This window comes from Bombina bombina, chromosome 5 (genome assembly GCF_027579735.1).
Source record: "Bombina bombina isolate aBomBom1 chromosome 5, aBomBom1.pri, whole genome shotgun sequence".
NCBI classification, from domain to species: domain Eukaryota; kingdom Metazoa; phylum Chordata; class Amphibia; order Anura; family Bombinatoridae; genus Bombina; species Bombina bombina.
The window spans coordinates 522971240-522985541 of NC_069503.1; the positions used below are offsets into that span (position 1 = coordinate 522971240).

Genomic DNA, 14302 nt, shown 5'->3' on the forward strand with positions numbered 1-14302 from the left:
AATTTGTTTTATTCTCTTAATATTCTTTGATGAAAGGCATATCTAGATATGCTCACTAGCTGCTGATTGGTTGCTGCACATAGAAGCATTGTGTGATTGGCTCACCATGTGCATTGCTTTATCTTCAACTAAGGATATTTAAAAAATGAAGCAAAATAAATAATGGAAGTAAATTGTAATGTTGTTTAAATTTCTATTCTCTATCTGAATCATGAAAGAAAGATTTTGGGTTTAGTGGCCCTTTAACAAGTAAAAATAAATTGTAAATAGCGTAATTATAATTATTCAAAGTCTGCAGTATATAAAGGGACATAACTTTGTATAATAATAATAACAATAATAATTAAAATATACTGTATACAATCCTCTGTCTAGGCTTGTCACCGAGTGAGTGACCAGTAACAGATGGGATAATTCCGCTCAAAAGAAAGAGAGGATGAGAATTAATTGTGGAAATTCTTTCCTTTATTATAGGTATTGTTTTATCTAATTAACTTGTAACCCCAGACAACATTCATGTGCAGCCCAGAAAATTTTGTTTAGGACAAAATTTTCATTTCAAATATTCAGGGAAATTTGTTTTCCCGAATATTCGGTGGCTGCACTATTTGGTATTTGTTTCTTTGAATTTTCATAAGCATTTACATTTTTTTTCCGTTAACATTGAATGTAAATTTGTCAAAGCTACAGGTGAAAAGTTCACCTATAGTTACAATATTTACCTCAATGTGCACTGGAGTGCATGGGCAGCATGCTAAGGTAAGTATTAACCACTTAAAGTAAAGAAATGAATACTGACGATTTTCAGTATATTTTTAGTTTTCTTTATTTTCGTTGGTGCATTCATTCGGATATTCGTTTAGTTAAAACATAATGAAAATCCAATTTTCATGATGAATGTGCATTTGGTCAAAAATGAATGCACATCTCTACCGGACAACATTAAATCTGGGTTACCTAACAGATTAAACAATACCAATGATTATCAAATATTAGTTGACACAAATGTATTTATTAATTATTACAAACAAGTATAACAATTAGCACAATATCTCAAGATCCAGGAAGCATCCGGTAAGAATTTCAGTTAAGATCTACACAGTTTATACACATTTCAGACAAATCAGTTTGTTCTATACCATAAATGCAAAAGGCTAAGTTTATACTTTAGTTTTCACCAATTTACATGATGTATAGATAATTCTATTTTAATTCTACTCATGCGTAGCTCAATGGCATGACATAATAGAAAGTTAAAATAAGCTTTTCTAACTACAGATCTAATGATTGTGTTGATTGGCATGAGCAGCTGGTTTATACACCCATGAATGTAAATGCCCTTGAAGGAGACTTAAAGGGATACTAAACCCATATTTTTTTATTTCATGATTCAGATAGAGCAGTAATTTTAAGCAACTTTCTAATTTACTCCTAATATCAAATTTTCTTCGTTTTCTTGACTTGAAAAAGCAGGAATGTAAGCTTGAGAGTCGGCCCATTTTTGGTTTAGCATCTGAGTAGCGCTTCCTGATTGGTGGCTAAATGTAGCAAACCAATCAGCAGCTCTACCCAGGTGTTGAACCAAAAATGGGCTGGCTCCTTACCTTACATTCCAGCATTTTCAAATAAAGATATCAAGGGAACGAAGAAAAATTGATAATAGGACAAAATTAGAAAGGTGCTTAAAATTGCATGCTCTATCTGAATTATGAAAGAAAAAATGTGGGTTTAGTATCCCTTTAAAGAGCCCGTCTACTCCAGACATGTTATTGTGTAAAAAGATAGATAATCCCTTTATTACCCCTTCCCCAGCTTTGCATAACCAACACGGTTATATTAATATACTTTTTACCTCGGTGATTACCTTGTATCTAAGCTCCTGCAGACTGCCCCATTATTTTAGTTCTTTTAACAGACTTGCATTTTAGCCAATTAGTGCTGACTCATAAATAACTCCACGGTAGTGAGCACAGTGTTATCTATATAGTAGACATGAACTAGCGCTGTCTAGCTGTGAAAAACTGTCAGATTGCACTTAGATAAGAGGCTGCCTTCAAGGGCTTAGAAATTAGCACATGAGCATACCTAGGTTTAGCTTTCAACAAAGAATATGAAAAAAGCAAAGAGAATTTGATGATAAAAGTAAATTGGAAAGTTGTTAAAAATTACATGCCCTAGATGAATAATGAAAGTTTCATTTTAAGTAGACTGTCCCTTTAACTCATTAATATGTAAATCTTAACTAACTAATACTATACTAAATTTATATATATTATATTTTATAACTCCACACATTGTAGTCAGCATTTTCTTTGTTTCAGCTAGAAGAAAACATTTTGAAATGCATTTCAGCCTTTAAAAAAACAAAAAAACTAACGTTCCACTCTTGAATAAACCAATGTTCCTTTTTTTTACTTACAGAGGCGTCTCTCTTCATCAGTAAAGCAGACACAGTTGTCATTATTAGCCAGGGAGGATCAATAGGAACTACAAAGCCAATACTTCAGTATTATATTCAATTTAAATCAGTTTTTTTCAGTCTAAAAAATATTTTCAACCTGTATAAATTATTCTCTTTTATGTGCATTAGAGAAATTGTTTGACTGCAAGGTCCCTTTAATAAACTTTGTTTTAGTGTACTTGATTAAAGGGATATGAAACTCAAAAAGTTACTTTTGTTATCCAGACAGATCATACAATTTTAAAAAAGTTTCCAATTTCCTTCTTTTATCAAATTTGCTTAGTTTCCGTGATATTCTGTGTTGAAGAGATACCTAGGTAGACATCTGGAGCACTACATGGCAGGAAATAGTGCTATCAACTAGTGCTCTTGCAAATGGATAACATTCTTGCCAAACTGTTGCCATATAGTGCTCAGATTGGGACGGCTCCTAAGCATACGTCTTTGCTTTTTAACAAAATATAACAAGAATTAATAACAGGAGTAGAAAGTTGTTTAACAATGCATGCTCTATCTGATTCATGAAAGAAAAAGTTGGGGTTTCATATCCCTTTAATTATCAATTAGACAATATCAGGGAATTAGGGGATATTAGAAGTTTTTTTTTTTTTTTGTTGTTAATGAAATATTATCAAGGGGAAACAATTATATAATTTGCTTTACCCTCTCTCAGTTTCACAAAACAGTTTGATTTTGTCCACACAATCATGATATGTAACACAGTTATTTGGCTTCAAATAGACTTTTATGTCGGGGGTTTCAATTCAGCTACACCAAGGCTGGGTAAAAAAAAAGGAGATGGTGTCAGCCCCCTTCTTTCTCCCACCGTTCGTTTAAACACCAACCCCCTTACATTCTCTTCCTTGAAGCCTGTAAGATTTGTTTATTCTCATCCATTTCTCTAAGAGTTTCTGTCATAATAAAATAATAATATAATTCCATAGTAATCTCTGCCATTGACTAAATAGCCCCATCAACTATAGCTCACACCCTGTGCAAGCGCCCCTAACCATGGCTAACACACTACTTACAAAAACGTTCCCAAACACTGGAGAGGCATTGTGGGAAATCTCACACTTCTTCATATTTATTGAACTGCAGGTTTATGCTACACTTGAGCTTCTCCAAGTAAATCTAAATCTCAACACTGATACCTTAGCTATCCTCTAAACCTAATCATCTTTTATCACATTTAATACCTTCCTGTGCTCACATACTCCTCTGATTACCATCTTCCTCTCAGCACAGGACTTTGCCATGCACTTAAAGAATACAATCAACTAAATCTGACATGAGATAACCTTGTATGACAACATCTACTTAACCGTTTTTTCATCATTCTGCCCTACTACCTGCCCCCTTGGCCTGTGAACTCACAGTTTATTCCCTACCTATTACCGGCTATTACTCCCATTCTTACACATTATTTCACCTCTCCCTTAAAACTGGAGCATTTCTGTCATCCCTTAAACATGCACAAATTACACCTATTCTTAAGGACATCACTTGATTCAGTCCCCCCACTACCTCCCAATATTTTCCTTCACCTTGCCTCTATACTTCTTGTATGAATTGTACAGAATTGCTTATTACACTTTTTTTCTTAGAACTCTCTTCTTGATCATTTTGCCCTCATCACTCTACTGAAACTGACTTTACCAAAGTGACAAATTACCTCCTTACTGCCAAGTCTATAGGACACTTCTCCCTGCTGATCTTTCTATATCTAACAGCAACCTTTGAATCTGTTGACCATTCACTACTGCACTAACCTTCCAATTTATAGACACATCTCTATTGTAGTTTTCATTCTTGCCATTTTCCATTAAGGTGCCTCAAGGGTTAGTTCTAAGTCTCATTCTTTGTTCAATCTACACTTATGATAATCAAGTCCTATGGGTTTTAATATCATCTAGATGACTACTAGATGAACCTGACCTATCCTCTTCCTTGCTCACTCATTTTACAAACAGTCTATCTAGCATCTCTTTGTAACCTTTCACTACTTAAGTCTCTAAAACCGAGCACCTTCTGTTTCCCCTTCTTCCAGTCTCCCCACTGACAAAATCAATCTGTCAATAACTGTCATCATCTCGAAAGCTTATACCCATCGCCTTGGGGGTCACAACTGAGTCAGAACTTCTTTTGCTGCTCATTTAAGGTATATTAAAGGGACACTGAACCCAATTTTTTTCTTTCGTGATTCAGATAGAGCATGAAATTTTAAGCAACTTTCTAATTTACTCCTATTATCAATTTTTCTTCATTCTCTTTGTATCTTTATTTGAAATGCAAGAATGTAAGTTTAGATGCCGGACCATTTTTGGTGAACAACCTGGGTTGTCCTTGCTGATAGGTGGATAAATTCATCCACCAATAAAAAAGTGCTGTCCAGAGTTCTGAAAAATAAAAAGCTTAGATGCCATCTTTTTCAAATAAAGATAGCAATAGACCAAAGAAAAAATGACAATAGGAGTAAATTAGAAAGTTGCTTAAAATTGCATGCTCTATCTGAATCACGAAAGAAAAAAATTTGGGTTCAGTGTCCCTTTAAGAATATGGAACTTGGAATAACTAATTTGAGGCATATTGTCAGCAAGTTTTCACAAGTCAGTCTTAAGAACTTTGTGGTTTGCTAACTTGCTGTACATTTTCAAGCAAGGTGGCAGTTTTTCTGCCAAAGCCCACTTGTGGATAGCAAACTTTCTTTCCAGATCAGCTATATCATCGGGATTTAAAGAAGTTGGTATTAAATCACTCCAAAGTTAGGTGCTTTTGAATAAACCCCTAAACAAATTACATTCCTGAAGAGTAGATATTCTGAAGTTAGAGAAAACTCTCAAAATGATTGTTGCTCATCTTCTCAGATTAACATATGAATGGGAGAAGTTTTTTTCTCCAGAGTCCTTTAATTGAATCTGTGAGTTGTCCATGCCCTCTTTAAAGGGACATAAACTCCTAAGTTTTCTTTCACGATTCAGATAGAACATACAATTTTAAACAACTTTCCAATTTACTTCTATTATCTAATTTTCTTTCTTACATATACTTTGGAGTCCTTTCCAGTCAAATACCTGAAAAGAAGAAAAAACATTTTTATGTAATTTTAATATATAATGTGTTTTAGTGTGCATGTATATTTTACATTCCAATATTCTTTACATTGGGGAAAATGTCCTATGTATTTTTAAATAGTTATTCCTATCTATATTCATATAGATATACATGAATATATTTATATTTTACAAAAAAATACATCAGATATACAGTATATATAGAAATATATTATTAAAAATAAAATATTTTATGTGAAGTACATTGGAATGTAAAATATTCATAGCTACCTTCGGGTTAGCGCAGTAGGTTTAACTCCTGTCAGATTAGCATGCAAACATTTTTTCTAGTTTCTCTCATTGAAGTCTAGATAGATTTAGATAGAAAGAGGACAGACAGACAGGTAAATAGATAGATAAATAGATGATAGATAGATCGGCAATCGTTAGTGGTTCCTACTACTTTTGTGATAAAAATAATGCCTATTGCTATTTAATGTAGGCTTACAGTTTGTAATCTGTTTTTACTTTGCAGTGGAGATTATTCATTTATTTATGTATTTGTTTTTAGTGTTACCAGTTAACACATATTTGTAAAATACTTGAAAATATGTTTTAGAGCAAAATGCTTATAAATTGGTTCTGGATACAATGTTTAACCATGATTAATTAGAAGAGGATAGTGTTTATAAAACAAAACAAATCAAGATTTTTAGAGATTATTATAAATAAGCAGTGTTTGAACATAAACACTGAAATTAAGTCAATGGGGTATATTTTACATAGTGAGAGCGGACATGGTACGATGTAGCGGATCATGTCTGCTGAACATCAATAAATGCCGACAGCATATGCTGTCGGCATTTATCATTGCACCAGCAGTCCTTGTGAACTGCTGGTGCAATGCCGCCCCCTGCAGATTTGCGGCGGCCGCTAGCAGTGGGTGTCAATCAACCCGATCGTATTCAATTGGGTTGATTTCTGTCCGTTGCCTCAGAGCAGGCGAACAAGTTATGGAGCAGCGGTCTTTATAACTTCTGAAGGCTCGCCGGAAACAAGGGGCATCAAGCTCCATACGGAACTTGATAAATCGGCCCCAATTAATCAAGGCAAATAAGCACAGTCACAATGCAACAGCAGTATTGCTTAATGCAAATGACATATGCCTGAAAGCCATTACAAACATGTAATGTGCATTTATACTATGGATCTATGGTCGGTGGCTTTATAAATGTAATACATATTTTCAGTGTGTGTGTGTATCTGTGTACACGTGTGCATGTATGAGTGTGTATCTGTGTGTGCATGCCTGTGTGTGTGGGTGCATAGATGAATGTGTGTATGTGAGCATGAGTGTATGCATGCCTCTGTGAGTGCATGAGTATGTGTGTTCACGTGTGTATGTGCATGTCTGTGTGCAGAGATGCATGTATTAGTGAATGTGTGTAGGTGTGTGTGCATGAGTATGTGTGTTCACGTGTGTATGTGCATGTCTGTGTGCAGAGATGCATGTATTAGTGAATGTGTGTAGGTGTGTGTGCATGAGTATGTGTGTGGGTGCATTGATGAATGTGTGTATGTGAGCTTGAGTGTATGCATGCCTCTGTGTGTGCATGAGTATGTGTGTTCACGTGTGTATGTGCATGTCTGTGTGCAGAGATGCATGTATTAGTAAATGTGTGTAGGTGTGTGTGCATGCCTGTGTGTGTGGGTGCATAGATGAATGTGTGTATGTGAGATTGAGTGTATGCATGCCTCTGTGTGTGCATGAGTATGTGTGTTCACGTGTGTATGTGCATGTCTGTGTGCAGAGATGCATGTATTAGTGAGTGTGTATCTGTGTGTGCATGCCTGTGTGTGTGGGTGCATAGATGAATGTGTGTATGTGAGCTTGAGTGTATGCATGCCTCTGTGTGTGCATGAGTATGTGTGTTCACGTGTGTATGTGCATGTCTATGTGCAGAGATGCATGTATGAGTGTGTGTCTGTGTGTGCATGCCTGTGTGTGTGGTTTCATAGATTAATGTGTGTATGTGAGCTTGAGTGTATGCATGCCTCTGTGTGTGCATGAGTATGTGTGTTCACGTGTGTATGTGCATGTCTGTGTGCAGAGATGCATGTATTAGTGAGTGTGTATCTGTGTGTGCATGAGTATGTGTGTTCACGTGTGTATGTGCATGTCTGTGTGCAGAGATGCATGTATTAGTGAATGTGTGTAGGTGTGTGTGCATGAGTATGTGTGTGGGTGCATTGATGAATGTGTGTATGTGAGCTTGAGTGTATGCATGCCTCTGTGTGTGCATGAGTATGTGTGTTCACGTGTGTATGTGCATGTCTGTGTGCAGAGATGCATGTATTAGTAAATGTGTGTAGGTGTGTGTGCATGCCTGTGTGTGTGGGTGAATAGATGAATGTGTGTATGTGAGATTGAGTGTATGCATGCCTCTGTGTGTGCATGAGTATGTGTGTTCACGTGTGTATGTGCATGTCTGTGTGCAGAGATGCATGTATTAGTGAGTGTGTATCTGTGTGTGCATGCCTGTGTGTGTGGGTGCATAGATGAATGTGTGTATGTGAGCTTGAGTGTATGCATGCCTCTGTGTGTGCATGAGTATGTGTGTTCACGTGTGTATGTGCATGTCTGTGTGCAGAGATGCATGTATTAGTAAGTGTGTATCTGTGTGTGCATGAGTATGTGTGTTCACGTGTGTATGTGCATGTCTGTGTGCAGAGATGCATGTATTAGTGAGTGTGTATCTGTGTGTGCATGCCTGTGTGTGTGGGTGCATAGATGAATTTGTGTATGTGAGCTTAAGTGTATGCATGCCTCTGTGTGTGCATGAGTATGTGTGTTCACGTGTGTATGTGCATGTCTATGTGCAGAGATATTTTCAATGAGATATTGGTTTCAAACACGTTTTACTGAACCTAGACCAATGAGCTATGTTCCAGTCCCTGTCAAAATGGACATAAATACTATATTAAGGGACTCTGTTATTGCAAATCCATATTTTTTCTATAGATACATGAGTTATGTGGGATTTTTCTAAAACTCCCTATTGTATTACTTATTTAAATACATGTGATAATGAAATAATTTAAGAACATTTTACTTGTATAGCTTGAATAAAAAGAGAGAGAGAGAGATGCACTCAGCTGAGACAGAACAAAAGCTGGAAAAATTTCCGTGCCTGTTCATTTTATTATAGTGTGCCACTCAGGGTGCATACTCTTTTAGCACACTATGCCCCTTCACAGAGAAAAAATATCCTGTAGCATATCAGTCTGACCCTGCCCACTGACAGTCCAGCGCCGAAATACCAGGCAATTCTTCTCTGAACAAGAGAAAACAACAACCCCCAGACGATCTTTTTATTTATGCAAATTGCTCTTGGGTCTCCCTAAGAGTACAAGGGGAAACCAGACGTGGACTCCTTGCACACATGCCCTTAGAGAGATGCGACTGCACCTCACTGACGAGGCCCACAGAAGGCCGAAACGATCGTCTGGGGTTGTTGTTTCTCTTGTTCAGAGAAGAATTGCCTGGTATTTCGGCGCTGGACTGTCATTGGGCAGGGTCAGACTGATATGCTACAGGATATTTTTTCTCTGTGAAGGGGCATAGTGTGCTAAAAGAGTAGGCACCCTGAGTGGCACACTATAATAAAATGAACAGGCACGGAAGTTTTTCCAGCTTTTGTTCTGTCTCAGCTGAGTGCATCTCTCTCTCTCTTTTTATTTATGCAAATTTCTCTTGGGTCTCCCTAAGAGTACAAGGGGAAACCAGACGTGGACTCCTTGCACACATGCCCTTAGAGAGATGCGACTGCACCTCACTGACGAGGCCCACAGAAGGCCGAAACGATCGTCTGGGGTTGTTGTTTCTCTTGTTCAGAGAAGAATTGCCTGGTATTTCGGCGCTGGACTGTCATTGGGCAGGGTCAGACTGATATGCTACAGGATATTTTTTCTCTGTGAAGGGGCATAGTGTGCTAAAAGAGTAGGCACCCTGAGTGGCACACTATAATAAAATGAACAGGCACGGAAGTTTTTCCAGCTTTTGTTCTGTCTCAGCTGAGTGCATCTCTCTCTCTCTTTTTATTTATGCAAATTGCACTTGTATAGCTTGCCCAGATACACACAAAATTGCCTGATCACATGCAGTATTAGCTCTATACACTACCTTAAAGGGACAAGAAAGCCACAGTTTTCTTTCATGAGTCAGATAGAACACACAATTATAAACAATGTTCCATCCTACTTCTATTATCAAATTTGCTTCATTCTTGTGGTATCCTTTGCTGAAGGAGCAGTAATGCACTGCCGAGAGCTAGCTGAACACATTGGATGAAACAATGACAAGCCACTAATCAGCAGCTAGCTCCCAGTAGTGCATTGCTGCTCCAGAGCCTACCTAGGTATGCTTTTCAACAAAGGATACCAAGAGAACGAAGCAAACTAGATAATAGAAGTAAACTGGAGAGTTATTTAAAATGTTATGCTCTATCTGAATCACGAAAAAAACATTTTCTTTTATGTGAAGAACATTGGAATGTAAAATATTCATAACTACCTTCGGGTTAGCGCAGTAGGTTTAACTCCTGTCAAGTTAGTGTGCAAGTTTTTTTTCCAGTTTCTCTCATTGAAGTCTAGATAGATTTAGATAGGTAGAAGGACAGACAGACAGACAAATAGATAGATAAATAGATGTTAGATAGATCGGCAATCGTTAGTGGTTCCTACTACTTTTGTAATACAAATAATACCTATTGTTATTTAAAGTAGGCTTACAGTTTGTAATCTGTTTTTACTTAGCAGTGGAGAATATTCATTTATTTATTTATTTGTTCTTAGTGTTACCAGTTAACACATATTTGTAAAATACTTGAAAACATGTTTTAGAGCAAATTGCTTATAAATTGCCTCTGGATACAATGTTTCACCATGATTAATTAAAATATAGTGTTTATCACTCATTCAGTATTTCCACAAAATAATTTTTTCCTTATTTTTATTTTTCACATAGCATAATGTAATACCAATATAAAACATTTCTTATTTTTAATAAAGGTTACACTCTTCAATAGCGCCTTTTACCACAGCAGCATTGATTAACCCCTGCATCACCTCACCACTGATATCTCCTGTCCCCTGCCTTCCACATTAACCATCTAACACACTCCACTCCTCCAGAATATACCTCTGCAGTCATTCACTCACCTTCTACCTATTATACAGTGCACTAAATGAGTCATCTGCCTCTCCCTCAGCACATCTAAAGCGGAGGAATTCGGTTTCTAGATCTGCTCTGTTCTTCTGTGGCTACAACCATGCAGTTCAGTCAGCTCTATCTATACTTTAAAGAGGCCTGATATTCTCTTGCCCTGTAACCCCTTTTAGAGCCATATCTCCATATAAAGACATTTCCCAATCAGACCTCCAAACTGTCCCTATTTGAGAGGGACAGTCTCTGATTCTGAGCTCTGTCCCACTGTCCTTCTAAGACATTCATATGTCTCAATTTTCATAATTTCCCTAGGCCCCACCCACTGAGCATCCAGACATGCCCATAAACTACCCAGGCACACCCACTGGCCACTAAGACACCCCCCCAATCCCACATACACACCCATAACACAGCTCACTAACCACTTATGATCTCATCCCTCCATACACAGCTCCACTCAAAAAACAGTAAAAGGTCTCCATTAACCTCCTGAATCCCTGATACCCAGCCAGACATTTTGGGAGGTTTGCCCAGTGGCCCCTCTGTCATACACATACCACGAGACTAGTGATCAGATACCAAATCTGCTGCCAGTCACATGCACACAAGAGACCTCCGACCAAACCCTATGACCCTGCAGGCTCAGAATTGCACCCTATGAATGTAAAACATAATTTATGTGATAAAATCTAAAACAATTAGCTATATAGGAATGCACACTGTAAATTAAAGTAAAATATAAGAAATATTAGTTACAGCTCTCAAAACACTAAACTTTGCAATACTATCCCTTTAACTGTAAAGTCTCTTTAATTCCTATGCAATAAATAAAAACGCCTTAATGGGATATGAAACCCAAATCTTTTCTTTAACAATTTAAATAGAGCATACAATTTTAAACACCTTTCCAATTTGCTTCTATTATCAACTTTGCTTCATTCAAATTTGTAGTGCACTACTGGGAGCTAGCTGAACCCATTTGGTGAGTCAATGACAAGAGGCATATATGTGCAGCCATTGCAAAGGATACCAAGAGAACAAAGCAAATTAGATAATAGAAGTAAATGAATAGTTGCTTAAAATTGCATGCTTAACCCGTTGGGTCATTAAAGGTTTGTCTGGCTGTAATAGTGCAGGTCTTGCCGCAAGTGACAAGACCGTACTATTAGATCCTTCCTCCTGCAGGCTTATTAAAATAGCTATTAAAAAACACACACCCATAGAAAGACCAGCGACGTACATCGCCTGTTATTAAAGGGATAGTCTAGGCATAATTAAACTTTCATGATTCAGATAGAACATGCAATTTTATGTAAATTCTAATTTACTCCTATTATCAATTTGTCTCTGTTTTCTTGGTATCTTTATTTAAAAAAGCAAGATCGTAAGCTTAGGAGTCAGCCTATTTTTGGTTCAGCACCAAACAGCCACCAATCAGCAAGCGCTACCCAGGTGCTGAGCTAAAAATGGGACTGCTCCTAAGCTTACAATCTTGCTTTTTTAAATAAAGATACCAAGGGAACAAAGAAAAATTGATAATAGGAGTAAAGTGGAAAGTTGCTCTAAATTGCATGCTCTTTCTGAATCATGAAAGAAACATTCTGAGTAATAAAACTCTAATTGATAATATGCTGTCACTTTAATATGTTCTCACAGAGTTTCAGATAGGTATGTATTGCTGGTAATTATCCTTTTGAAGAATATATGTAACTTTCGTATGTCTAACTTTTGAATGTATGCAGTGAATGCATTTTTTTTATTACTATGAAACTGTGGCCTCTATTTATGAAAGGCCTTTGCGGACCTGATCCGACAGTGCGGATCAGGTCCGCAAGACCTCGCTGAATATGGAGAGCAATTCGCTCTCCGTATTCAGCATTGCACCAGCAGCTTACAAGAGCTGCTGGTGCAACGCCGCCCCTTGCTGACTCGCGGCCAATGGGCCGCCAGCAGGGGGGTGTTAATCAACCCGATCGTATTTGATCAGGTTGAATTCCAGCGATTCCTGTCCGCCTGCTCAGAGGAGGCGGACAGGGTTATGGAGCAGCGGTCTTTAGACCGCTGCTTCACAACTGCTGTTTCTGGCGAGTCTTCAGACTCGCCAGAAACACGGGCCATCAAGCTCCCTTCAGAGCTTGATAGATAGGCCTCTGTGTGTCTATATGTGGTACCTTTAATATTTATTAAGTTAGATAAAGACTTTACATTGTTATAAGCAGATTTATGAAGTTATTCCCTAGAGTTACGTGTGTGAAACCTTCAGTTAGCACTTCCAAATGAAATTACGGCAAAATGGGCCAAAATCAATAAAGTCACAATAAATATGTATACTGCAAGTTTTTTTTGTTTTTACTATATATAATTAAGCATTTTATATATTAAAAAATGCATTCTTGATACAGAGCTGGAAGGTGTGTTATCTGAATCAAGCAGAAAACAAATTTATAAGTTGAAATAGATTAACTTATTTGTGAAATGTGACTAAATTTTTTTTTCTCACAACAAAAAGCTTACAACTCTTTAGGAGCCTACAGTACAGGCAAATACAGTAGGCTTTAGCAGTTGTAATTGTAAAAATAAATTACCATATTTATGTACAAATGTTTTATTTGTTTGATAATATTAAAATATGCAACAGTGTTCATAGAGCATTTTACCAGCTGGGTAGCATTACAAAGTAGCCAGGTGGGGGCAGTGTAAAACGTTGCAAGATTATAATATTTTGTGTTACAATGTAATATTAGGCATTTTTAACTCAATATTGGCTTAAATTTTAGCTCGATATTTAGTAAAATCAGTGGTGTGCCTGTTAAATAGGCCCTTAAGAGAACACATGTTATAAGAGCGATACATAAATAAATGCATATGTTATTTTTTTACAGAATGTCGACAAGTGGTCTTTTGATGTATTTGCACTAAATGACGCCAGTGGTGATCATGCACTTAAATTCATCTTCTACGAATTGCTCACACGTTATGATCTGATTAACCGCTTCAAGGTGAGTAGCTTCAAATACTTTATTTCCCCCTTATGTTCTTTCATACACCATGTATCAAAATCATTTAATTTGCAATATAGCCAGTTACACAAAACATGAAAGTCATTGCTTATACATATGATAATTTAGATTTGTGGATCAGTTACAATTTATGAAATCCATGATCATCAGTTGCATATTATTATACCTTTGTCTTTACTATTTAAAGTGTAGTATTTATACAAATTTTAAAGGGACATTAACGTAATAATATAGGTATATATGCATAGTAGGTATCAGCAGGGGCATAAATAGACTTTACTGGGCCATTGTGTAAAGGCTGTGGCAGGGACCCTCATTTCAACAGTGACCTTTCTGGCTGTTTGTGTTCAGTAGAAGCTCAGCCAACAGATACATATAAATAAGAGGAGCTGCATCTCTGTGAGGGGTCAACCTTCCATCTTAGTCTGCACCAGGGGATATGAATTTCCTGTATAAGCATAGGAAATAATGTGGCAGCCATCTTGGTAACCCTGCCGCCATATTTGTAAAGGGAAATCCAAACTCATACGTTACATTGTGA

At 37.0% G+C, this 14302-nt stretch overlaps 1 protein-coding gene across 1 annotated transcript in view; it reads left to right on the top strand.

The window, feature by feature from the left end:
- Window positions 1-14302, top strand: part of PDE1C (phosphodiesterase 1C) — a 1522336-nt gene that overhangs the window by 978545 nt on the left and 529489 nt on the right. The window contains exon 7 of the mRNA XM_053715778.1: window positions 13624-13740. Coding sequence (XP_053571753.1) covers window positions 13624-13740 — 117 coding nt within the window. The remainder of the gene's footprint in view (window positions 1-13623; window positions 13741-14302) is intronic.